The sequence below is a fragment of the Topomyia yanbarensis genome, chromosome 1 (assembly GCF_030247195.1).
Source record: "Topomyia yanbarensis strain Yona2022 chromosome 1, ASM3024719v1, whole genome shotgun sequence".
NCBI classification, from domain to species: domain Eukaryota; kingdom Metazoa; phylum Arthropoda; class Insecta; order Diptera; family Culicidae; genus Topomyia; species Topomyia yanbarensis.
The window spans coordinates 10,190,679-10,216,960 of NC_080670.1; the positions used below are offsets into that span (position 1 = coordinate 10,190,679).

The window sequence follows — 26,282 nt, forward strand, 5'->3', positions numbered from 1 at the left end:
AACACATCGCAAATAACAACACCGACCCGGCAAACAGAGTTTTTTGTTGTTGTTGTCAGTGTCTGACTTTGGCTGGTGATGGTGCCTTATGTCTTTCCATCCTGAAAAGTCATTACACGGCAAAGCTGGCTGGTGTTTGCTGAGCGGTCCAGATCGGGAGAGGTGAAGGTGGTACAGATCAAGATCGCGCCAGGGATGTTTCGGGTTTGGATTCGGGGCCCGGAGGGATACGAGCTGAATTTTTAATTTATTTTCGTTCTGATTCCCATAAAATGCGGGGTGCGGAACAAGCCGCGAAAGAGAGCCAAACAGATGCATTGATCGAGTCGGGAGTGATCATTGCTTTTTGAACGAGTAGGCGATGAGCAAGAACAGACAAAAAAAAATGAAAGAATTAAACAGCGTTGCTAAGAACAAAGAAGACGAATAAAAAACGATTCAATTTCTAAACAAATCTTTGCCTTGCCTTTCTCAAACAGCGAGAATGAAAGATAGTGATGCTAGTGGAAGAAGAAGAAGCGTAAATCAAACATATGTTGCTTGGATTTATTCTCGCATTTGTACAACGACGACGCAGTTTTCGTATCCATGGAATCACAGAAGTTTGCTGAGTAGCGCTGCTGATGGCTTTTCCTCGAGCAGCCCAATCAATCATCCTTCGGTTAAAAAAACCGAACGAGTTGATGTCCGTGATCACTCGCGGCCTACCTAACGGTGCCTATTTCAGCAGAATAAGGCACTCCGATTGCGGACAGTTGATCAGTAAAGTTGCGAAGTGGTGTAGTACCGCCAATGAAGCACCCACGCACTCAGCCGCTCTGTTTCACTTTCGATCATCGTCGTCTAGTCGCGGTTACTCGTCGTGGGCTGCTGCATCGAAGCATGTGCTGAAACGGGGTCAGTTCTGCTTAGAGTTGCTCATGTTTTTTTCGACTGTCGAACTGTTTCCCATGAATGCAACCAGTGTGCATCGGCCGTTTGTTTCACATAAATTATATTCCGAAACACATGTTCCTTGATCTTTCCTTTTTGCCTCGTTCCGGCTCCTTGCCCTTCCCTTCGTCGTTATCTCATGCTCTGCAATATTCAAAATCTTCTGTGTGTTATCTCGTTTTTTTGTTCCTTTTCTTTCCATGCTACTTCTCAAACTGCTGGGATACAAATGAGGGTATTTATGGGATCGAGAAAACAAAGGCGAACACATGAGCCAGTCGTAATTTGAGGCTCTTCGGTCTGGTTCAGGTTCCCTTTCGTTCGCGCAGGTGGTGTGTATTGTTTTCTGACTTTTCTCTCCGAATGTTTGAAAATTCGTCATGATATCGTATCAGGCGGATCTGCGAGGTGCTGCCATGTTTGTCTATGTGATGTTCTTAGACGTTTTTGAGTTTTGAGACTCGAAAAATCTTAGATGTCTTTGAGTGAGAAATTTAAAAAAATACTTCTTGCCCCAGTTCCGAGACAGTTTAGTCTAAAAATTTTAAAGTTAACACATTATTTAAACTTGTCATGATTTGAAAGTTCGTGCATTGCACTGGTAAAAAATTTCAATCCACTTGAAACCCATAGTGTTGCCTCAGAAAAACATCTAATCACGAATCCCATAAATTTCGGAAAAGCCAACAACTACAATACCCATTAAATCCATGCCATTCAGAAATCATCAAAAAGCTCCGGTATTATTTTGGGGAATTTTAACCTTTTGTTTCTACAAACATCGCAGTTCATTTACAATATGCACCGATTAACTTCTGTACACATGACCAAATTACAAGATTTTTTTTGGATCTGTTAAACTTTTGATTTCAACAATTTCTGTATTCCTAAGTGCTGAATTCTTTAATATTAGAAATACTAAAACTATCAACGTCGAGTCATTGCTCATCTTCCAAAAATTCTCGCATGTTGGGTTTTTGAAGACATATCTTCGATCACTGAACTTCTGAATCAACCACTTCTTGGACTTATGATTTTTTGTTCATTGAATCCCTTGATTACAAGATTCGCGTTTTTCTCACTGTTTATATGCATATTCTGTGCAATTCGATTACATTGAAAATATCGGAAGTTTATATCATTTCATCTACATGAATTGAATGATCGATGTTTTTACTTTAATTTTTGTTCTTTTAGGTTCAAGCTGCTGATTTAAGTCAATGAAATCGCCCTCTATCTACGCTGAATATCCACCACCGACGCCAGAAGGACGACTCTACATTTTGATAATAGCGAGCCACCAATACATGGACCGTGAAAAAATATGTACCATAGTGCTAATATCACATATCTTTCACTTTTCACATAGTTCCTCTTGCTACTTACATCTTTAACCTCTCCTATCGTTCACGTTTAATTCCACGTCCCAACGGTATTAGATCGTTGCCACTAAAGTGCAGTGTAATGGGTGAGAGAGCCACAGAAGATAGTGTCCAACCTACGGTAAAATGACATTGCAGTTACAGTATCTACAGAGGAAACGGTGAAAATGGACCTCAACCGCACGGAAGTGACCTTTATACAACTACATCGTACACGCCACTGCATGCTGATAATGTCTAGTAGCCTACCCGAGGCAGAAAACTTCATTGTGAAGAGCAACATGCAACTTTTTCCCTTGCATTCCTAATGGTGTTTGGTTGATGACCCAAGTTACTTCGCTTTCTTCTTTTAAGTTCAACGAAGGAAAAAGCATTAAAAGCAAATAACAGACCCCAGTCAGATCACCACGTGCCAGTTCTATAACCATATTCCACGTTACGGAAGGCCCACAAATAAAAAGGTACGTTGTACGCACGTATTTATGATGGTTCTAAAGTGCTCATCATAGCATGCTGTACGTTTGATTGTGATACGTTTGGTTTTTTTTTGCGGTTTAAATTCTTCGTCCAGAAGGTTGCGCATTCAAAACGGAGATAGAATGGAAGCTTGGTTCATATGGCTTATTTGACAATGCGAAAATGGACGGATCGCTTTAGAATTGATCAAGCGAGTGTGAAATCTCATGAAAAAGTTAACAGTACACTATTCTTTGGATAAACACCCAAAAAGAGGCAGAATATCCTTCCAACCCAAAACTTGACCAGAAAGCAATAATGATCCAAAGTAGCAAAAAATAGTACAACGTGCAGACAGAAAACTGCTAAAGTGCAGAACATGTGCAACAAGCTGCAGAATGCACTTTGATGGATGGTGAGACCCATGTGAAAGATGACTTAAAATTCCGCCCAGCTCCACAATATTATACTACCGTCTTAGGGGAGGATGTAAGCAATGTGAGTAGGTCGATTCAGGTGGAGTAAAAAAATGGAAAATGGACTAAATCGTCCAAAAAATGTAATGAAATATTTATCCGAGAGATGATGAAAAGTGTTCGATCAAAAAATTCGCGAAGGATCTGATCTGATCATCTGACCTGATCACAATGTTCAACAAAAATCTCGTACAATAAAGGATCAAACGTTTGTTTAAATAAAATATGTGGTTGCTGACTTATTTTACATACAGTGTGGTCGTATGTTCTACACATTTTTTTTTGCGAACCTGCGTCGATTTTCCATCTTCCAGTACACCGTGAAATGTGACGACACTGTCCACTACCGAACCATCAAATCATGCCAGGCAGTATTCGTAGAATCGAAAACCACCACCGGATGGGGGCAACCGCGATTTTCTGGTCCTGGGTAAAAGCCTGCTACTTACCACACATCGTCTGATTGGACGACCGCCCAATTTGAGCAGGGCGCGCAAACTTCAAATGTGATGTCGGCAGTTGATGATGGAAACCGCAACCAGCAACAGCCAGCGCCTAGCGCGATCGAATCGATTGCACACAGTTGGAAACCTTTTTTTCGATCCGAAAACGATCTCAATTTTTGAACATAAATTTCACCGAACCATCATCGAAGGAAATTGGATACTTTTTCTCTGCTCTTGCGCTGGCCCCCGGGTGGGGGGAAATTTAATCCCTTCTTCGATCGAAAATATGTAGGCTACTGCAGAGAAACGAAATTAATAAAAAAAATACTGAAGCACGGATGTGGCTACGTCCATTCGAGCCCGCCGTTATCCTTCGTTTTGCGTTTGTGCCCGACTGTTGGTGTTTGCATGTGTCTGCGTGTATATGACTAGGACGCGATCACACATCGATCGGCTTCTTCGAAGTAGCGTTCGGTCGATCCTGGTAAGTTTCAAATTACACAGTTCCTTTTTTGAATATGCATGCATTCCACTACGGATAAACCCTCGAAGGATAGAGGCAGTGTTTAAAAGCTGGTTGTTCTCATGGCCTGCTCAGGGTCTGTCCCTGGGGATCGTAAAATTGATGGCCTGCTTGAAATAAAGCGGCAGCCCTAAAAGTGTAGCCTAGATGGACTATTTCCCACATTTGAGTCCCAAAATGATAGTATTGGGAAATTGCCGAGTATACCATCGGAACGGGAGTCGGAACTCTGCGCCGAAAGAAAACCAACGAAGAAAGCAAATAAAAAGGAGAAAATGCCTTGTCCTTTGGCGCCACCATTAGACAGCCCCGTAAAGGTTTGCCTGTCAAAACAAACGCCCAAATTTCACGACAATATTCAATAGACAAAGATAGCACAAGCAAATAGTCGGCAGGTAGTGCGTTTATGTCGCACGGGTAGTGGCAGACAGAAGCAATAAAATTCATTTCTTTACACGTTTTGTGCCGCCTGTGCCGAACAGGAGACGTAGGAAACTGACTAAAGGACTTCGAGCCAATGCGAGTTTGTTTCGCCGATTTCTGACACCGAAACAGCGATTTTTGACCGATGGTTCGTAACTCCAGCGTCAAACGTCAGACAGTATTTTCCCACGAACAGATTTTGCGAGCGGAAGTATCACGTGAAATCGATTACCGCAGACCCAACTCGCTATCAGGAATGGTTCGATTGTAACAAAGGTTCACGCCTGGCTGGCGCCGGGCAATAAAGTTGGCATTTTTATGGCTACCACTTACTTTTTTTTTGGTCTCGTTGATGGTGAACGGAAAAGGACACGATAAGTGATCTTAAATTTATTGTTTTGAACTATTGTTCTAATTTCTGCGTTGTACTTGGTTTTGCTCTTATCAGAGCTGATTCGATAATCGAGGGAAAAAATACTGAGAACGGAGACGCGAAACGTCACACGTTCAAATATTGATTTCGCGATAAAACAAACGACGAATGAATCATCGAACCTTCGAATACTGCACGTACTTACAAGCTAAATCACTACAATTCTTCTATCGAAAATCCGAGATCGGCTCCGGGAAGCTGCAACCGTCTCGTTGCAACAGCGCACGTGCAGTATACACACCACACTTTCTCACAGCGCGAAACGGTCCCGTCCATCGGCTCACATCCAATTTGTCTACGCGGACAGCCAATTTCGCGTCAGTCGCAAATGAGGTGCTAAACAATCGTTTTATAGACTCCTTTCTTTGCCGCTGTCACATTTCGACTTAATCCCGGCCGACATTTTACGAGCATTTCTTTCAGCGACACGGGAGAAAATTATTCCCATTGCACATCTGTCGACTGGGGCTCAAACCAAAGGAGGCAAAGGGAATGTGTCATCGCCGCCGCACCTTTTTTCTTCTGTGCGAAATTCGTCTAATCCACCGGCACGTCGACGCAACGGGTGACGCTGGAAACTTCTTTGTTTTGACACAGCCGCCTTCGATCGGTGTCGCTGGTTCGGCGGTGCAGGCGATGATCAACTGTCAGCTGGTTAATGTTTATTTATTTTCGTGTCTGCCTGCCACGGATCACACAACAGACTCGGGGAGAAAGAGTTATAAATTATTTTCCAAAGCGGCGAGAATTATTTACTGGTCTGTATGGAAATTTTCAATAAAACAAAAATTACCAAACAACCACCCACGCCCCGGTGCAGGCCGGTAGGCAGGCAGCCGTTGCACGAAGCTATATGGGGTAAGTCAGGTTATAATTTATTGGCCACGCCAGATTCCATCACGATGGTGTTTTCATAATTTTGACGAAGTGCTCGCGCGAATCATCGCGGCTAAGAGCTTGTTTGACCGTTTTTTCGGTGATGGTTATTATTTCAACAATGCATAAATTATCGTTGCACCGCAGATCACTCTAAAAGAACAACCACGGGACAGAAGCAAAGTGTTAGTTACTGACCGAGTTGGACCGGTAGAAAGTTCTTAATAACTGCGGCTCGTAAAAGCTGAAGTGCTGCGGGTTGTGATTCCGTACAGGCCGCCAGTTTTTTAATAGCGTCATCAACCTTGACGGTGGTCCGTTTCGAGTAAGGCACGGGCCGAGTTGCTCTGTTAATTGATTTCCAACGGTTTCATGGGTGATGAAAAGTAGAATTTATCGTGCATAATTCCGACAGAACAAAAGGTTAAAAATCTCAAAATAAACCAACCAAAAGAGGCATCACACTCTACCCCGAGTTTCAAAACTGAAATTACGAACCTACCGACACCAATATTGACCAGTATTCGAAGGTCCGAAGACTAAGAACCAACTAATAACCAAATTTTCCCCGCTTTTCTCCCCTCTCCCGAACAGGTACGCTCAAGCAATGGAATTGGAGGCAGCGTATGAAGCACTAGCGGACTACTCGCTCCAGGAGGCGCCCTTCTACGAGGCACCGCTCAAAGTGGTACCCCAGCAATTGCAGAACCCATTCTCCTTCCGATTCGGTCAAATGGCTGCGTCCTCGCTGATGCTGACCGGTGGTGGTGGCGGTGGTGGAGGCAGTGGTGGTGGCGGCGGCGGCGGTGTAAAGCTAATGCCATTGAACTTTAGCACCAGTGGTGGTTCTGTAACGCAGCCGCAGTCATCCGGTCTCCAGTCGCTACTTGTGCCGTCCCTGGTTCCATCGTCCGGCAGCGGCGGTGGCCTGATGAAGACGAAGAAAAACCTTAAAAAATCCGTCAGCTTTCTGCCGACATTTGTGCAGGTAAGTGCGATCCGATCAATATGCCGCACGGGTTCCCTCCGCTACTATTTACATTTTAATGGCAGCCATTAGAAACGTGATCGATCGCGAAGCTACATTGTGTGTCTGTTTTGGGAGAAAAAAGACCAATCGACTGGACAATCGATTGAGCTTCTGACTAGAATAAAGACAGCTAACTTCCAACCAAAAATGGTCTCCGTCTAATGAAATATTCATAAACGATCCAAGTAGGCGCTTATCACATCGCATACTTCGACACTGGAACGAATTACATCATCTCGATGCTCTAGTACCACCCTTGCTCGAATATGCACCGAAATCTTATCGCCCTCCCTCCGGTTTAGGGGGGACCCCGCCCAAAACATCCCATGTCTTAGACTGCTACGTATTTACGACTTTGTCAACAAGCCACTTGACCAATTTCTTCAATTTACCCGGCTGTGATGGGCATGCTAAATCGGTACCATTACATCGCTGCTCGCTGCTGCAGCTACTGGTTGATGATGTCAACAAACAATCGCGGCGGGAGCGAAAGCGAAAACCCCGTAAAAAGTAGGCGCGGAAAATAATTATGACAGTTGAACAGAGCGGTGCGCCGCTCGCCGCTACTGTTTCGCGTTATCTTTGTTCTTTCGCGATGGACGCGGCGACGCGACAGCGAAACACAACCGGACAGAGGAAAAAAAAGTAAAATATTGTCTGGTCGAATTATAATCGCATATTTAACGGGTTTAATTATGAAGTTGTCATCTGTTTGCTTCTTCTGCTTCTTCTGTTACGCGCTCCCGGTTGTTTTGGAATAAGAGTGTTGCATTTTCCGAGATGAAATAATGGGAAAGAGTTGGGAGTACACTGCGCTTCGTCAATCGAGGTTTCGCAAGGTTTGATTCTTGGATGAACGGTGGTCGTAGTGGTACAGTTTCCCATAACTGAGTTCTTTTAGATGAAAAAATGCCGTCAATGCTGTTATCAAATGTTAGAGTATAGTATCTTCCCTTGAGATTAAGAGTGGGATTGTTACTACGATCAACCTCTAAATGCAGAGACATTTTTTCGAAATTTCAGAACAGGTGTGATAGATTTTGAACACTAATAATTTTCATTCCACTGATCGGATTACACTATTTTTGCACTAATCAGTCGGAAATATGCTCACTAATTTTGTATTAAATGTCATGGTATGTATGACTTCTATAAATGAAGCAAACAATTATTTTCAAAAAATAAAAACGGGCCATGTTTTAGAATATCTTACCTAATTAGTGAGACATTAATTTTTTGCATATACTCATCAAGTCACTACCAAAATTCCCCTATTATTGGCTTTTAAAAGTATATTGCCCAACCGAATGCCACTAGCATAGATCTCTCTATGGCGTCAGACATCGATATCCGTCATCTACCGGTCATTTACCCACATTGTTAGCCTTACAACGAATTAATCAATTGCTACCCTTACCCCACTATGATGTTTCTAAGAGCTTCGTCAGTTGGCAATCTTGGAAGCTTCGTGTTTTTAGCGCTTCTTTTGTGGACTGCGCCAATCTTTCACGACTTCCACACATGTGTGAACCACTCGGTGGCAAGAATAGACATATAATAGAGAATAGTATATGAGGTTTCGAGCTCGGTCACTCCACATTTTGCTCCAACGTTCCACGTTCGTTTATCGCGTAGATGACCCTGGATGTACCATTAGACATGTGATGAGCACATCTCTTCAAGACACATCTGAAAACTATCCCAGAAAGTATGGACGCAGTCAGTAACCGCTGCAAGTTTGCAATTTTTATGGCTGCATCTTTTTGTTTAGCCTTATCTCTTAGTACTTCAGTAGCGGCTTAATCGTTTCCAAAAGTTTGTTCCAAAACTTCGAAATATTATGCACAATGTTTCGTATTCCACTCGTCAGTAACTGGCACTAGCTTGCTGCCAGTTAGACGATATATCCATAAGGTTGCATATTCGCAGGCGTTTGGCTCTCATGCCAAAAGATAGCTCGTTTCCCCATACTCGTCAACGACCCAGAGCTTCTGTGCTTGGCTAACCGAGAAATCACTCGGTATTAGCCAGTTGCTTTAGGCGTTCGCACACGTTGTGAACTGTTTGGATTTAGTGTCTAGCTGGCGCCTATTTAGCGTTGGTCTGGATATATCGTCTAACTCGCAGCAAGTTGGTGTCGAGTGGACTGACGAGTGTAACACGAAACATTGAAAACCAACTTTTCAAATTTGGGTCTTGTGTTCTTATGCGCAAATTAGTAATTTCAATTGTGCCAAGTTAATAAATATACAGAATCCGGAATGTCCCCGAGAAAGGGGTCAATAAATGAAAAGGAGTATGTGAGAAAACCATGTGTGAAAAGCGATCAGGGGTTCGGTGAGGATGTCAAGTTTAAAGGTAAATCGAAAACGGATCTGCATCCTCGATTGGATCAATGTATAATGGGGCAAAGAGTTGGAACTTCTAAGTTAAAAGTTCATCGTGCTAAAGAGCGTTTGAATCTTCAAGGACGACGAAATCTACGTGGAATTTTACCACAAATTCTTGTCGGAGCCACAGTATTATACGTTGCGCAAAGGGTAATCGTTAAACCAGTCTGAGATATCCATTCAAGTAGAAAAAGTTGGTAAGAAAACTATGAACTGGCAGGCTATTTGTGGCTGCGGTAAAACATCTTATCGCAGCCACAAATAGCCTTATTTCAACTGCTTTGATGAACAGAGAAATATACACAAGGACTGTTTACAAAAAAGCCACAAGATTTTTTGCCTTTTGGTCAGATATTGTGTCTTGCCATTACGTGAAATCAATAAAAGACATGAAGCCTCCTTATTCTAATTAGAAAGCCTTTCAGACATAAGTAATTGCAAAATCTCTACAACACAAACTTATATTCTCAGTCACATCACTTGTTAGAAGTGAATCCTGACTAAATACCTACTCACTACCCAATCTGTGGTACTTATAAGAATGTCACTGAGTCGGGGCTTTCCGTTAAGTAAGTACCATATCAACACTTCCTTTCTAATTTCCCAAGTTATGGTGAAGATATTCGTGGCCAGGCGGATGGTGTACTCTCAGGCCAAGCTCTCGCTTGGACTGGGACAATTGTTACTGTTTGAGTATCCCAGTTTTAAGAGAAATCTAGTCCGGATATTGCTGCAAAGACGGATATCCAACAGCTCGGACAAGCTTTTGCTAGCTGGAGTATTTAGCACTGAGGCTGAAATAATCGGCAAGTTTTAAGAGCGTTGCTTTTTCCGGCTTCGTAAGTGCCGGAATGTATCCTAACGAACTCTCGCCACATCTGGTTCCCGTACCAAGCGCATGATCAAACACTCATGACGCTTCAAAGCCAATCTGATAGTCGAATATCATCATACCGCCACAGTACGCCGGTCTCAAAATCACTTCTAAGTTGCTTTGAGTTCGACTGCGAATTCCCAGTAAGTTGCTAGGCTATCCATTGGTAAATAGGTCATCACAACCGGACGTTGATGGTTCGACTACTGAGCACGAACCGTAGACAAGCCAGCCTAGCCGTGTCAGTGCGGCGGGGACTGATTTTCGTCCCTTTCTTAGGTTATAGGTACTATATCGGTGTTCGTTCTTTTATAGATAAACATTAAATAGTATTCCTAATAAAAACGTGAGTAAGGGAAAGTAATCCGAACCTCGCTAATGATATATTTACAAAAACATTATTCGTTATTTTCCACTTGTTGTAAATGCTTTGAAATTTAATACAAAATCGTTGTTATCGTTGACCAAATATTAGAATGAGCCTTGCAGTACGGGAGTTATTGATGTTAAACTTATAACGCCACTTTACTGGTCGATCTTTCGAAAGCAAATATAGAGAGTTTCACTGTACATTAAACTGAAGAAACGGACCTCTCTCCGTTCAAATTTTCACAGTTTTCCTACTGCGACGAAATCGTTACATTTACCGTACGAGAGTTTGTCATCGTTTAAAGATGGCGTTCATGTCACAATATACCAACTGCGTATCGCTCCAGGCTCGACGAAAGGAGGAGGGTCAGGTTAGAGTTAAAGGATTGAGGTTAGGAGAACAACTGCGGTATTCTTTCAAGATCAACAAAAAAAATAAATCATTAAAAAAAATGCTTGAAAATCTGACCTAATACTGCGGATACAATAACTTTATTTTGATATATTTCACCTGTCAAAGTAAAAGTTTTCAGGGAGTATGAAATTCACCAAACCGGAGGTCGCCATCTTGTATTCCAAAATGGCGTAAAACATCGATCTGTGGCACCGAATCCTGAATTTTGATTGGGTTATAGTGAATTTTGTCAAACCGGAAATAGCCGTTTTGGGTTTCAAAATGGCATCAAACATCGATTTCTGACATCCACTCGTCAAACCCACTCCGAAAATACCCATATTGATTGGTTTATAACGAATTTGGTTAAACCGAAAGTTGTTTCTGAAAATGGCACTAAACTGCGGCACCCGTTAAGACGGGCTTTTACTAAGCCGGGTTCACCTTAGCTTTTAACGAAATCTATAATTTTGTCTTTGTACCAAGTTCAACCCTCCCAATATTCCAAAGCTTTGGAATATCGTGAGATTTTTGAACAACGTGAACCCGGCAAACCCAATAAAAGGAGTCAACGGAAAAGAGCGGATGTTTGGATTGAGCCTACCAATAACGACCTCAAAACAGAACTATACAATGCTCCTTCATGTCCAGGAAGTTTGAAAAGGGTTTAGTTTCACCGACTACCGCCATCTTGGAATTTTAAATGGCGTCATGCATCGATTACCGTCATCTACTTGTTCATAGTGGGGATAGAAAATTTTACCCAAGCAACAGTCGTCAATGTTCGTCATCTATTCGTCAACCCTCATTCTAAAAATAGCTATATTATTGAGTTTATAGAAAATTTGATCGACTGTTAAACTTGGAGTAACCGGTTTTCTCCCCCGATGGTATATGGATGCGACACATACTCTAAAAGGTTAAAAGAATTGCATTGAACATGTCCCGCATTCACGAACTACCAAGAGATCGCTTGTTCCTTGTGCAGATCTTAATACCTGTACTCCAGGAAATTTAAACTTAAAATTAGCTTTTTGCGTTTCAGATTCTCCTCATCAGTAACTAGTACCATCTTGGTGCCAGTTATATGAGATTTATAAACTAGCACCGAAATCAACACTTGTTAGACGCTCAGTCCCAAATACCAAACGTCACGTCCTGTATGAACTAAGCAACTGGCAGGTTCCGAGTGATGTCTCGCTTGGCAAGCACAGAAGTTCTAGCTTGTTAATGAGAATTTGGTTTGCGAACCAAAACGCATTATGGCAAAAATAGGAAGCCGGCTCAAAAAAATTTTTTTTTTGCTAAGTTTATGTAGCTCACTTTCGCGAGCCTCTCTGAGTACATTTATACAGCATCCTCAAACTTCCAAGAGATCACTGATCGCACTAGCAGATCTCGAGGCATGTACTCCAAGAAGCTCCTAAATAACCTAGAACCACATACAAATTCTAAACATCATTTATTTCTGTGGGTTCACATGTATGTCAACCACATTAATAAACTACTTGTTGATCTTAAGGAATGTGCTCTGTGATGACCAAGGCCATTAATTGAACCCAACACTTCACTCGATCTATAAGGGACAATGTTTATGTGCCATATTCACAAATTAATTTTAAAGCACTGGTTTCTTATGTATTCCAGAAAGTTTTTGGATGGCTGAGAATCTCATAAATCCTGCACTTCAATGCTATGCGTCATAAATATGTTCTACGTTCATAAACGTCCAAAAAATCAATGCTTCTGTATCGATTTTGTTGGCTATTTTTGGCAAATTTGAGACTAAGAGAAACGAAAGCAATGAAATTGAAAGACGGATAGGTATTCTAGAGCGAATCAGTTATAAACTTAGAACGGAAAACTAGAACTAGGCAGGCTCATATGGGCATTAGGGTGACAGGAAAAAATGACCCCTATCGGCCCACCTCTGCGTCGATTCCTAGTTCCACCAGGAGTACTTGCACCAAATTTGAAGCAAATCGGACAAGTCTAACTACCGGACCAACGGGCCTGAAATTTGTATGGGAATTTTCAACAATTTACATGGAGAAAACCCACCAGCACGCATTTTCGCTGCTAGGTGGCACTGTATGCATCGTATTATCACTGTAAGTGAAAATAAGAAGGATAATTGAATTGTCTACAACTTCGTTGAAGACTGCAAGTAAATCCGACTTTGTTAAAAGAAGTTATTAAACTTTTAACGAAGTGATGTCTGAGTCAGTTTTGCATGGGGCCTAATAGTGCATGGTGGTGTATCAGTACTCGATTCACAGGAACTAAACATTTTTGTGAAATAATCGTTAGGTTTAGCTCAATGGTGTGTTCAGAAGAATTATAGTAAATAATACGAGTCATGGTTTGATTAGAAAATTTTAGTTCCACCTGTTACCGCATAGAGGGCGCCAACACTAACTTTTCAACGGAGAGAGATAGATTTTGGTGTCTTCTACAAAGTTATAGAACAGATATTTTTCAGTATTTCTTCTGAACATCTTGATACTCTATCTCTCTTCTATGAAAAGTTAGTAGTGGCGCCCTCTATGCGGTCACAGGTGGAACTAAAATTTTCTAACCAAAACATAGCTCGTATTATTTACTATAATTCTTGTAAACATACTATTCGGCTAAATCTAACCATTATTTCACAAAAATATATAGTTCGCGGGAGTCGAGTACTGATACACAACCATGCACTGCTAGGCCCCATGCAAAACTGACTCAGACATCACTTCGTTAAAAGTTTAATAACTTCTTTTAACATAGCCGGATTTACTAGCAGTCTTCGACAAAGTTGTAGATAATTAAAATATCTTTCTTATTTTCACTTACAGTGATAATACGTTGTATACAGTGCCACCTAGCGGCGAAAACACGAGCTAGTGAGTTTTCTCCATGTAAATTGTTGAAAACTCCAATATAAACTTCAGGCACGTTGGTCCGGTAGTTAGACTTGTCCGATTTGCTTCAAATTTGGTACAAGTACTCCTGGTGAGACTAGGAATCGACTCAGGGGTGGGCCGATTAAGTTTTCAAAAATTCATCATTTTTCTGGGCAGTCTAATGGGCATGCTCGAAAGGAAATGTGAAGAATTCTTTGCCTTTCGATCATGCCCATATGAGCCTGCCTAGTTCTAGTTTTCCGTTCTAAGTTTATAACTGATTCGCTCTAGAATACCTATCCATCTTTCAATTTCATTGCTTTCGTTTCTATTAGTCTCAAATTTGCCGAAAATATCCGACAAAATCGATACAGTAGAACCTTGCGGCAATTAAAACAAAATCAATGCTTACGATTATAAATCCAAAGACGTGTTCTCCATGGAGTTTTTGGCTAGCCACGACTATGCTTCCAAGCTACCAAAACCAAGAAATCGCTGGTTACTTATGCAGATCTTCTTGCAGCTAAACTGCAGGAAGTTCAGTGCAATGAGTTTCAGTCAGTCACTTTTAAGTTGTTCGCATACGAGGCGACAGGAAACACACCACAAAAATATTCAATATGAATGTTGTTCTACCTATTCCAACGCAGTTGCTGTTGCCTCGTTGGAATAGGTAGAACAAAATTTATAGTGAATATTTTTTGTGGCGTGTGTCCTGTTGCCTCGTGTGCGTACAGCTTTAAGATATCATTGGATACGCTTGTAGATCTTGTGGTCTGGATTACAAATAGTTCTCGGATGACCATGAACATACGTTAGACACGCTACGACATCCATCTTAGTCTTATAATCCTCCACGGATATGTAACGCATCCATATGCTACGAAGAAATTACTGGTTACTTATTTATATCTTGAAACCTACCCTCTAAGAAGCTTTTGGATGGCTTAGAGCATCAGAAAAATTTAATTCTTAATTGTATGAATCTCTACGACCACTAACTTGTACTATTATTGACTCATTTTCTATTCCTGCCATGGTAAAGAAAAATATGGAAGAACTCACTTTCTTCTAGCATCTGAACCGTACGCCGAAAAACTTAAGTATCTGATTCACGGTTCGCGCGCGATTATCCAAGAACATACGCGAATATGCAAAAAAAACAAATGGTCATAAAATCGAAATTATGCACGCGAAGTTCCCTACACGTTAGCACACGCGACATACAAACACACACGCGATCGAATACGCGAACGTTCAAACGCTCGAGCCTTTCGCGATGATACACGCGATCGCAAAGTCCCTACGCCCGCACATATCTGAACCGTGCAATGAATATCACATTCAGAATAACGGCCCCGCGGCAGTTTGCCTTAAGCAGTGTTTTAGTTAGTGACATTTCCCGTCTCGTCTGCGATTGTAGTGAGTGATTCTGACAGAAATCCCTTCCGAGAACCTAGCTCCAGTAGGACAACTCTAGAAAAACATTAGGGATTCAAATCGTGAAAAATCCCACTTCAAATTCCGATGGGGTTCGTAATTCAAAAGAACCAGCATTCCGATCAACTTTGCCAGCGCGTTTCCAAGCTGTCACCTTTCATCGCCACCCGTCCCCCACAATTTTCCATAATCTCTCTGAAATCTCCAACTCGTTTGATCAATCGTTCGTCCGATCAACAGTGCGAAGAAAAAGAAAAAAAAACACGCCCGTAAACGATTAACCATGTGCACATTTTCCCGGCCAGTATCTCACCGGTCTCCCCCGATCGAGATCGGCTTTCCTTTCGGCGCAAATATTTTGCACCATTTTGCGGCTGTCAAAATATTAAGACTGTGCTCCGGCGCGTAGTACGCGCCTGACTAATGACACCCCATCAGCTGGAGGTTGCGTCCTGGCCATTTATCAGCGAACCGGCACCAACCGAACAAAACCCTTTCTTTATTCAGTGAGAGAGTGGTACGGAAAATGACAACAGGTGAAGCGCATGAAACGAAACGGCTCGCATCTCGCTTTCGATCCAAGCCACCGCGTGCGCACCGCTACACTGACGGCGATGAGACGACGAGACACACGAACGACGACGATCAGTGCGCGCGATAATCCGTTCGGCTGCGCTGGGGTTGCGTTGCGAGATGTCCGTCCTCCGTTCTGATTAACTGCTGGCGTGCGATTGTGAGCTTTGCTCCGCGTGAGTAGTTTCGCGTGTGTGATTAGTTTGTTCATGAATGATGCGAACCGGTTCGGATTGGTAGTAGTGCGGCGTATCTAATTCATTCATAAAATTGACTTTCTGCAGGCGGCGTCGTTGCTGAAGTGAATGGAAGCAGGCGGCGGCGGGGTGTTGATTTGAATATGCGAGTGAGTAGGCGAGATTTTTTTTTCGGGTCGAGAGTGGCTTACGAATAGAGTGTAAAAACGAAGCAAAATAGATGTTGTGGTAGCCGATAAGTGGGATGGGGATGGTGGACACAGCTGCGTTTGTCCCCCTTCTGGGAGCGATAAAATATGTGCGCTAGTTCTAGAAATGCGCATTTTTGTACCCGTTCGTGATGAGGGGAGTTTAGAACTACTTCCAGTCTAATGGACGGCATATTATCAATTGACTGAAATGGGGCTATCTGCGAACAAGTTCGAGATAAGAGGGGTAATAATGTAATCTAACAAAACGGTTACCACATTTGACAGCTCTAGGTTGATTTGCGCGTTGATCCATACAACTAAGTGCACGTTTGGCTGCGTTCTGTTCCAATATAAACAAAGCTAACAAAACTAAAGATAAACACCCCTACCAGTTTCCATGTCAACAGCGCAAACTCGTAAATACAAAATTAGACAATATCATTAATTCGTTAACATATTTATGGGCCCTTCGGATAAGCTGCTTTTCCCCGGAACGAGGGGAACCACAATCGGATCCGGAGCATACAGCATAGATCATTTCATCTGTCATCACATGTTGATAGAGTTTCGTTCATCCGGTTCGGATCTTTACGAGGAACCTCATTTGTAATTTGACGACGATTGACGACTAGAGGATAGGTTTGTTAACTGTCATAAATTCGATGATAAATTGAATCTTTCACGGCTCGTTAATGGAAAAGTGGGCTTGGGGTACACCCCAGATCAGAACCCGGCAAAGATGACCTGCATTGCTGCTGGCGGCGGCGGCTGCAGCCGTTGACTTCCTTGTTTGCTTACTTCCTTTCGACACGGTCGTTTAGCATCTTTATTTTTTGTGTTGTCCCTGATGAAGATGTCAGTTTGGCTTTTGTTTCGCCTCGTACTGCCCCGTCGCCCGGTAATTCGACACAGTGAAAAATGAGGGGAGTTACTACTCGGACGATCACGCACAGGATGTGGCTAAGGCACTGACTTTTGGCCCCCTCCGGGTGAGCGCAGCAGTGCAACGAAAATTTCAAGGGAGATCCCTAACCTAAAATATTATTATCATCTTTCATCAGTGTCGGGAAAATATTAATATTAATCTTCATACTTCTCGTTTTTTTTTTCTTCGGGACAGAGTTTCGACGGCGAGACACAGATTCAGCTGAAACAGGAACCGCTGGATGATGGACCGCATGTACGGAACATACAGAAGGTTCCGAGCCTGTCGGATTTGAGCGATCCGGAGGCGTCACTAGGTGAGTGGATTTTTGCTTTGTTTTTTGTTCATTTTATAAATAGAAGAAATGCATATGTCGTTGATTTGAATTGGAAGAGAAGGTAAATGTTTCCATCGAAGCTTTTCAGAATGTTTATAAATTATGGCATGACGTTCTACAATGGGTTTACAACGGTGATGATTTCCTATTGCGTGTAGGACGAACGATTATGTCTGAAGATAGTTTTTGCATTCTTTAACTTAATCACTAAACTGATGGTATCACCCTTGTATATTAGAAAGGACAAATAAAATATCAGAAGAAGATTTAAATGGAGAGCCGAAACGTTGTAATATGAAAAAAGAACAACAATCATTAACCGAGACTCCAGAACGATAAAAAAATATTTAGTTTAACAAAAGCTACCTAACTTCGACGAGACAAGTTTTGACTTTCGGCTAGTTTAGCGCTATAAACTAGTTTCTCGGAGCATAGCTTACGGCCAAGTGCATAGAAACTAGCCTCTTCACAGTGAACCGCTCATGCCCGATCCTTTATAAGCCGTTTATTGTACAACCCGTTGATTACATAACTCTCCGAGCTCTCGATCGAAGCAGTTCGTTTTCTGGTGCTGTGCATAAAGTGAACAAGAATAAATTGTCAGTGAAGGTCAACCATTGTTCGAGGCAGTCTTTGTTCGCCGGTGCCCAGGCTGGTGAAGTGAATACCAGAATAGCCGGAATCGCCGCTATATAAGCTAAGTATTTTTTTTTCTTTCATTTCCCTTTCCCCGATCGGTCTCTACTTCTGCCCTTTCCCCTGAATATAAGTTTCATCTCTCGTTTACACCACGTGTTATCCTCGTGCCTAAATGGCCGAGGGCGAAGTAACATTGGATGGGAATGATATTCCCATGGATATACCGGATAAACCCGAAATTACTCCCTCCCCTGATTCCCCCAGTCCTCCCCGTATTAAAACATACCCAGCCAGTTCGACTGGACCCTGGGTGGTGTATTTCCGGCCCAACACGAAATCGCCCAATATTCTAGAAATCTCACGGGAGCTGACTGCCAACTACCCGTCCGTGGCTCAGATAACACGTGTTCGAGCTAATAAGATACGCGTTATAGTAAATGACCTCGACCAGGCAAACCAGATTGCTCGCAGCGAGCGTTTTACGAAGCAATTCAAAGTGTATGTGCCTTGTAGAGTTGTGGAGATCGATGGGGTCGTCGCCGAACCGGGTCTAAAGTGCGAAGACCTGTTGAAGTACGGGGTTGGCTGCTTTAAGGACCCTTCACTTCAAAAGGTGAAAATTCTGGAATGCAAGCAATTGTATTCCGCAAAAACTGAAGATGATAAGACAACTTATTCTCCGTCAGACTCGATTCGGGTGACTTTCTCCGGATCTGCTCTTCCCAACTATGTCCTCCTGGATAAGGTTCGCCTACCTGTTCGCCTATTTGTACCGCGGGTAATGAACTGCAGCAATTGCAAGCAACTGGGCCACACAGCCACTTATTGTGGCAATAAAAAACGGTGCGGCAAATGCGAGGGAGAGCATGAGGATGACGCTTGCGGTGGAGAAACTGAGAAGTGTATTTACTGCGGGGGCCCTCCGCATGCTCTTAAGTCATGCCCGGCGTACAAGCAGCGCGGGGATAAAATTAAGCGCTCCCTTAAGGATCGCTCGAGGCACTCTTATGCAGAAATGCTAAAGAATGCTTCGCCATCTGTCGCTTCCGAAAATTCCTTTGCTCTTTTGGCTGGCGTTGAGCAAGAATCTGATGACCCACAAGAGGGAACATCATTGGTTAACCCAGGGGAATCCAGGAAGAGGAGAAATCTAGCCTCCCCTACATTGCCTCGTAAGGGTGCCAAGGTGTCGTCCACTCAGAGTGCGCCAACCGCAATCAATAAATCCAACGGAAGTGATGCACAAAAGCCGAAGCAATTTGCTCCAGGACTTGGAAATATTAATTCTAACAAGGAGTACCCACCACTTCCAGGGACACCAAAAACCCCAAGTGTCCCCTTTTTTCAATCAGATACTCAGTCCAGTAGCGGACTAATGAAATTTTCTGACATAGTGGACTTAATTTTCACAGCTTTCAATGTTACTGATCCTCTTAAAAGCCTTCTGATACGTTTTCTCCCTATAGTGCAAACATTTTTGAAGCAGTTGACTACTAAATGGCCCCTCCTTGCAGCGATCGTATCCTTCGATGGCTAAGTCATCGAACGAGGTCACCGATTCGATCACTGTTCTACAGTGGAACAGCAGAAGTATCCTCCCGAAAATCGATTCCTTTAAATTTTTACTAAATAGTTTAAAATGTGATGCTTTCGCATTATGTGAAACTTGGTTAACTTCCGATATAAATCTCAACTTCCACGACTTTAATATAATTCGTCTGGATCGAGAAAACCCCTATGGAGGAGTACTTTTGGGGATCAAAAAGTGCTATTCTTTCAACCGAATTAACCTCCCTTCGACACCAGGCATTGAAATTGTCGCTTGTCAAGTTTTAATCAAAGGTAAAGACCTTTGCATTGCTTCCATCTACATTCCTCCTAGAGCCTCGGTAGGGCACCGAACGCTTTGTAATATCACGGAATCCTTACCGGCACCGCGGCTAGTTCTGGGAGACTTTAACTCGCACGGTACGGTATGGGGCTGTCTTCATGATGATAATAGATCAACATTAATCCAAGATCTTTGCGATAATTTCAACATGACCATCTTAAACACGGGAGAAATGACGCGGATTCCTACACCACCAGCACGCGCAAGCGCGTTGGATTTGTCGCTTTGCTCGACATCGCTACAGTTAGATTGCATGTGGAAGGTGATCCCTGATCCCCACGGTAGCGATCATTTGCCTATCGTGATTTCAATTGCTAACGGTTCAAGACCATCGGAAACAATCAATGTCTCGTATGACCTCACACGGAACATTGATTGGAAGAGTTACGCGACCGCGATATCCGTTAAAATCGAATCCACCCAAGAGCTTCCTCCGGAGGAAGAGCACAGGTTTTTGGCTGGCTTGATTCTCGACAGTGCGAATCAAGCTCAGACTAAACCAGTACCCAGCGCGAATACCCATGGACGGTCTCCCACCCTGTGGTGGGATAAAGAGTGCTCAGAGCTGTACGCGGAAAAGTCCACTGCATATAAGGCCTTCCGGGAAGACGGGTTACCCGCTAGCTATCTACAGTACGCGTCGTTAGAAAGGCGAATGAAGAGTCTAATGAAAGCCAAAAAACGTAGTTATTGGCGCCGGTTCGTCGACGGGTTAACGAGAGAAACAGCGATGAGCACTCTTTGGGGTACGGCTCGACGTATGCGTAACCGTAATAGTACCAACGAGAACGTGGAATATTCAAACCGTTGGATATTTGCTTTCGCCAAGAAGATCTGTCCGGACTCTGTCCCGGTACAGAAAACGTACCGCGCCGCGTCTCCTCACGATACCGCGAACGAAACACCGTTTTCGATGGTGGAGTTCTCACTTGCTCTCTTATCATGCAACAATAACGCCCCAGGGTTAGACAGAATCAAATTCAACTTGCTGAAGAATCTACCTGACACTGCAAAAAGGCGCTTGTTGAATTTATTTAACAAGTTTCTTGAGGGTAACATTGTCCCTCATGACTGGAGGCAAGTGAAGGTCATCGCCATCCAAAAACCAGGAAAACCAGCCTCCGACCACAACTCATATCGGCCGATTGCAATGCTGTCCTGTATTCGGAAGTTGTTCGAGAAAATGATCTTGTTTCGCCTCGACAATTGGGTTGAAGCAAATGGCTTACTGTCAGATACACAATTTGGCTTCCGCAAAGGCAAAGGGACGAACGATTGCCTTGCGTTGCTTTCTACAGAAATCCAAATGGCCTATGCTAACAAAGAGCAGATGGCATCAGTCTTCTTGGATATTAAGGGGGCTTTTGACTCAGTTTCTATCAACATTCTGTCAGAGAAGCTGCACCAGCATGGTCTTTCGCCAATTTTAAATAACTTTTTGCTAAACCTGTTGTCTGAAAAGCACATGCACTTTTCGCATGGCGATTTAACAACATCGCGATTTAGCTACATGGGTCTTCCCCAGGGCTCATGTCTAAGTCCCCTGCTCTACAATTTCTACGTGAATGACATTGACGATTGTCTTGCCAATTCATGCACGCTAAGGCAACTTGCAGACGACGGGGTGGTCTCTGTTACAGGGTCCAAAGCTGCCGACTTGCAAGGACCATTACAAAATACCTTGGACAATTTGTCTGCTTGGGCTCTTCAGCTGGGTATTGAGTTCTCCACGGAGAAAACTGAGTTGGTTGTTTTTTCTAGGAAGCGTGAGCCGGCGCAACTCCAGCTTCTATTAATGGGTGCAACGATCAACCAGGTTTTCACATTTAAATATCTCGGGGTCTGGTTCGACTCTAAAGGTACCTGGGGATGTCACATTAGGTATCTGAAACAGAAATGCCAACAAAGGATCAATTTTCTCCGAACAATAACTGGAACATGGTGGGGTGCTCACCCAGGAGACCTGATCAGGTTATACCAAACAACGATATTGTCGGTGATGGAGTACGGGTGTTTCTGTTTCCGCTCCGCTGCGAACATACACTTCATCAAACTGGAGAGAATCCAGTATCGTTGCTTGCGCATTGCCTTGGGTTGCATGCACTCGACCCATACGATGAGTCTCGAAGTGCTGGCGGGCGTTCTTCCGCTAAAAAATCGATTTTGGGAACTCTCATATCGATTGCTCATCCGATGCGACATTCTGAACCCGTTGGTGATTGAAAACTTCGAGAGGCTCGTCGAGCTTAATTCTCAAACCCGATTTATGGCCTTGTACTTCGACTACATGGCACAGAGCATTAATCCTTCTTCATATACTCCCAGCCGTGTTCGTTTCCTAGATACTTCTGATTCTACTGTATTCTTCGACACATCCATGAAGGAAGAGATTCGTGGAATCCCGGACCATATACGCCCGCAAGTGATCCCCAATATATTTTATAATAAATTCCGAGAAGTCGACTGTGACAAAATGTTCTACACTGACGGATCAAATCTCGATGGGTCCACTGGCTTCGGTATCTTCAACAATACTATCACCGCTTCATTCAAGCTCAATGATCCCGCTTCAGTTTACGTCGCAGAGTTAGCTGCAATTCAGTACACCCTTGGGATCATCGACACTCTGCCCACAGATCACTACTTCATCATTTCGGACAGCCTCAGCTCCATCGAGGCTCTTCGTGCGATGAAGCCCAAAAAGCAATTCCCATATTTCCTGGGGAAGATACGGGAGTCCTTGTGTACGTTATCTGAAAAATCTTATCAAATTACCTTTGTTTGGGTCCCCTCTCATTGCTCTATCCCGGGCAATGAAAAGGCCGACTCATTAGCAAAGGTGGGCGCATTAAATGGTGACATATACGAAAGACCAATCTGCTTCAACGAATTTTTTAGTATTTGTCGTCAGAGGACACTCAACAGTTGGCAAACCTCGTGGAGCAATGGTGAACTTGGACGATGGCTACATTCCATTATCCCAAAGGTATCAACGAAGCCTTGGTTCAGGGGGATGGATGTGGGTCGGGATTTTATTCGTGTAATGTCCCGACTTATGTCCAACCACTACACCTTGGATGCGCATCTGCGGCGTATTGGGCTTGCGGAGAGTAGTCTGTGCGCTTGTGACGAGGGCTATCACGACATCGAGCACGTTGTCTGGGTATGCGCCGGGTACTTGGACGCCAGGTCTCAGTTAAAGGATTCCCTTCGGGCCCGAGGTAGACCGCCCAATGTCCCAGTCCGAGATATACTGGCAAATCGTGATTTCCCCTATATGTCCTTTATTTATACTTTCCTAAAAACGACAAATATCCCAATTTAGCCCCTCTCTTTTTATTTCTCGTTTTAGAAGCTTTCTCTTGCCTTGTGGGACCGATCAGCTCCAGACTGCAACTATGTAACCGCCGTCGCACTTACCACTACGGAAACTGAAGCGAGAGCGACTCAAGGTCCGATGACTTTTGAAGGATTCCCCGCGGGTCCGAAGAATACCATCCGCCAATCCGACCTACTAGACTGAGGCGGTAATCTTTCGCTGATCTCCCGTTTGAGCGAAAGTTGCAAGTTTTGCTCTTCTCTTCCGGTCACCATCTACGCTTTCTCTCCCCTGTCCTTGATACAACTGCTTCTACAGCCCCCCTCTGAATATCTTGACCAAGCATAAGTCTCCGCTAAAAAAGTTCAAATTTGTATTCTGTATTCCTAGTTTTAAGATAGTTGTAATTTTACCTCTTTGTTAAAACTATTGTCCCCCATCTTGTAAATAGAATTGTATCCCTAGTCTTAAAACACCTGCGAATTTTCTCATAAATATTTGTTCCCCCTTTTGTGTACCAAACTATATTGTTAGTTTTAAGATAACTGTAAATATTTCCTAAAAATTATTACTATTGAATTCCTTGTTTTAAAATTTTTTCATAAAAAAAATCTTTCGCCCCCTCTCTTGTATATAGAATCTTATTTCTAGTCTTAAGATAGCTGTAAAATTTTTCTTTTTTTAAAAAAATATTTCAACATTGTAACCTCCTAGTTTTAAAATATACAAAATGTAAAAACAAAAGAATTTGGCACCGCCAAGCTAACGCATTTGTGCCTATCAAATAAACGAAATGAATAAAAAAAAAAAACCCGTTGATTAAGCTAATCAACACTATCCAGCGCATGTAGGCACAAGTTTATCTGTTAGTTTCGATTGTGGCTTTCAATGCCAAGATTAGATTACTAGCTGAAAATGTTCCAGAGGTCGACTCCCAATCATGGGATGTTCACGTGTAAAACTCCGTGTTGTTCAGATCCCTCTCATAGCCTACTGTTTGCACGCGGTTATTTTCGACAGCCACTACCCCCACCAGCCAGATTCGATACAATGTTCGAAATTGTTCGCAAACAGCTGATACCTTCGATCAAGGAAGTGGCTTGCTTCAGAAAATATCGAATTGGTTTCAATAGCGACGCAGAATACTTGGAAGACGCCTTACAGATTAGATTGCGGTAATTTTAGTACGCAAAACTACCGGGCGCCTCGTAGATTCGGTTCGGTAGCGATAAGATTCTAAATTTGTACGGATCACTGGTAGCCTACGTGAGCTAACCGGTTTTCATCTACATAAATTGACCACTACCAACGCCGGCTATGTGGGTGCTTTGCCGTTGATTGCGTATCCATTTGCGTAAGGCCACACATCGAAAACAAAGGCAGTTTCGAAGGTCTTCTATATAAAAGAGGTGGATGCTAATTGAGAAGTCAGTTTTTGGGGAATTTCCGACGAAGATGTTTTCAAAGTGGATCCTGGTAGGACTGTTGGCAGTGTCTGTGGTGCAGTATTCGTACGCGCAGCACGATTTCCTGGAAGGGTTTCTTGACCAGTTTGCTACCCTTTCCAATGACACGAGTCTGGAACTGCAGAGTTTACGGGGTACCAATAATGGTTTGAATGGGCAGCTTAACCGGGAGCTGTTGACGAATACGGCAAGTTTGGTGGTTACGTTACGGGAGCGTGCCGCAGAGTTTCTATCGGAGATTGAGAACTTCGACGGGATCTCGGAGTCGTGTCGAAGTGAAGTGCTGGAGCTACGAGTTCGCTATGTGGCTCTCCAGAACCACGACATCCAGAATTGTTCGTCCATTGCGTTGGCGGATCTTGACACCGATTTTTACGGACGCTTCTGGTCGGTCCACAACCAGTTTGCTCGGGAAAATGTTGCTGTAATCTCGCAAGTAGTTCAGGTACTGGAGCAAACCGATCTTTACGACGGAGATGGTTTGAGAAGTGCGTTGGAAGAAGAGATCGCCAACTTCGAAACTTTACGGGAAGGACAAGTGGCGGCTTTACAGGCTGAACTAGCGGCTCATACGGCTACCGCAGAACGGGTGCTCGCCGAGCAAAGCGATTGTCACCAATGGGCTGAAGTGCTACAAAATGCGGACCACGAGTACATGAGGAGTTATCTAGAAATCGATTGTACTGCAGAACCTACCGAACCGCCGGGACATACTACAACGGAAGAGCCCGAGGAACCCTCCACTACGGAAGAAAATGGAGATACGACTACGGGTGTTACCGGGGAAACTACTACGGAGGTGACGGGGGAAACTACCACGGAGGTGACCGGGGAAACTACGACGGAGGTTAACGGGGAAACTACCACGGAGGTGGCCGGGGAAACTACTACGGAAGTGACCGGGGAAACTACCACGGAGGTGGCCGGGGAAACTACCACGGAGGTGACCGGAGAAACTACTACGGATGTGACTGGAGGAACAACCACGGAGGTAACTGGCGAAACAACGGAGGTGACCGGAGAAACTACCACGGAGGTGTCTGGGGAAACTACCACGGAGGTAACCGGCAATACGACCACTGATGGAAACGGAGAAACTACTACTGAAGGTGGAGAATCTACGGCTGCTGAACCCACGGATACAACTGAAACTACTGAGGAAACCACCGAAGGCGGAGAAACTGAAACCACGGAAGTTACCGAACCTTCGGAAGCGGCAAAGCTCAGAAAAATCTCAAATGTACTGCCAAGACTACCACTTGCTCCTCATCGATTGTTTAGTATAGTTTAAATAGCCAGATAATTAAATAAAAACCTTTTTAAATAGTTAGGCTCTCCGTATCTTATTTTACTCCAAACTGAATCCGTGCGCGGAAACTACTAACCACCTGTTTTGACTTAAACGCCCCAAAGT

General features: G+C 43.4%; 1 protein-coding gene across 2 annotated transcripts in view; it reads left to right on the plus strand.

Annotated features, from left to right (window-relative positions):
* Positions 1-26,282, plus strand: part of LOC131676870 (ETS-like protein pointed) — a 353,859-nt gene that overhangs the window by 23,983 nt on the left and 303,594 nt on the right. For both annotated transcript variants that reach the window (XM_058956245.1, XM_058956246.1), the window contains exons 2-3: positions 6,543-6,936; positions 17,412-17,532. In XM_058956245.1, the coding sequence (XP_058812228.1) occupies positions 6,556-6,936; positions 17,412-17,532 (502 nt within the window). In that variant the 5' untranslated portion in view covers positions 6,543-6,555. The remainder of the gene's footprint in view (positions 1-6,542; positions 6,937-17,411; positions 17,533-26,282) is intronic.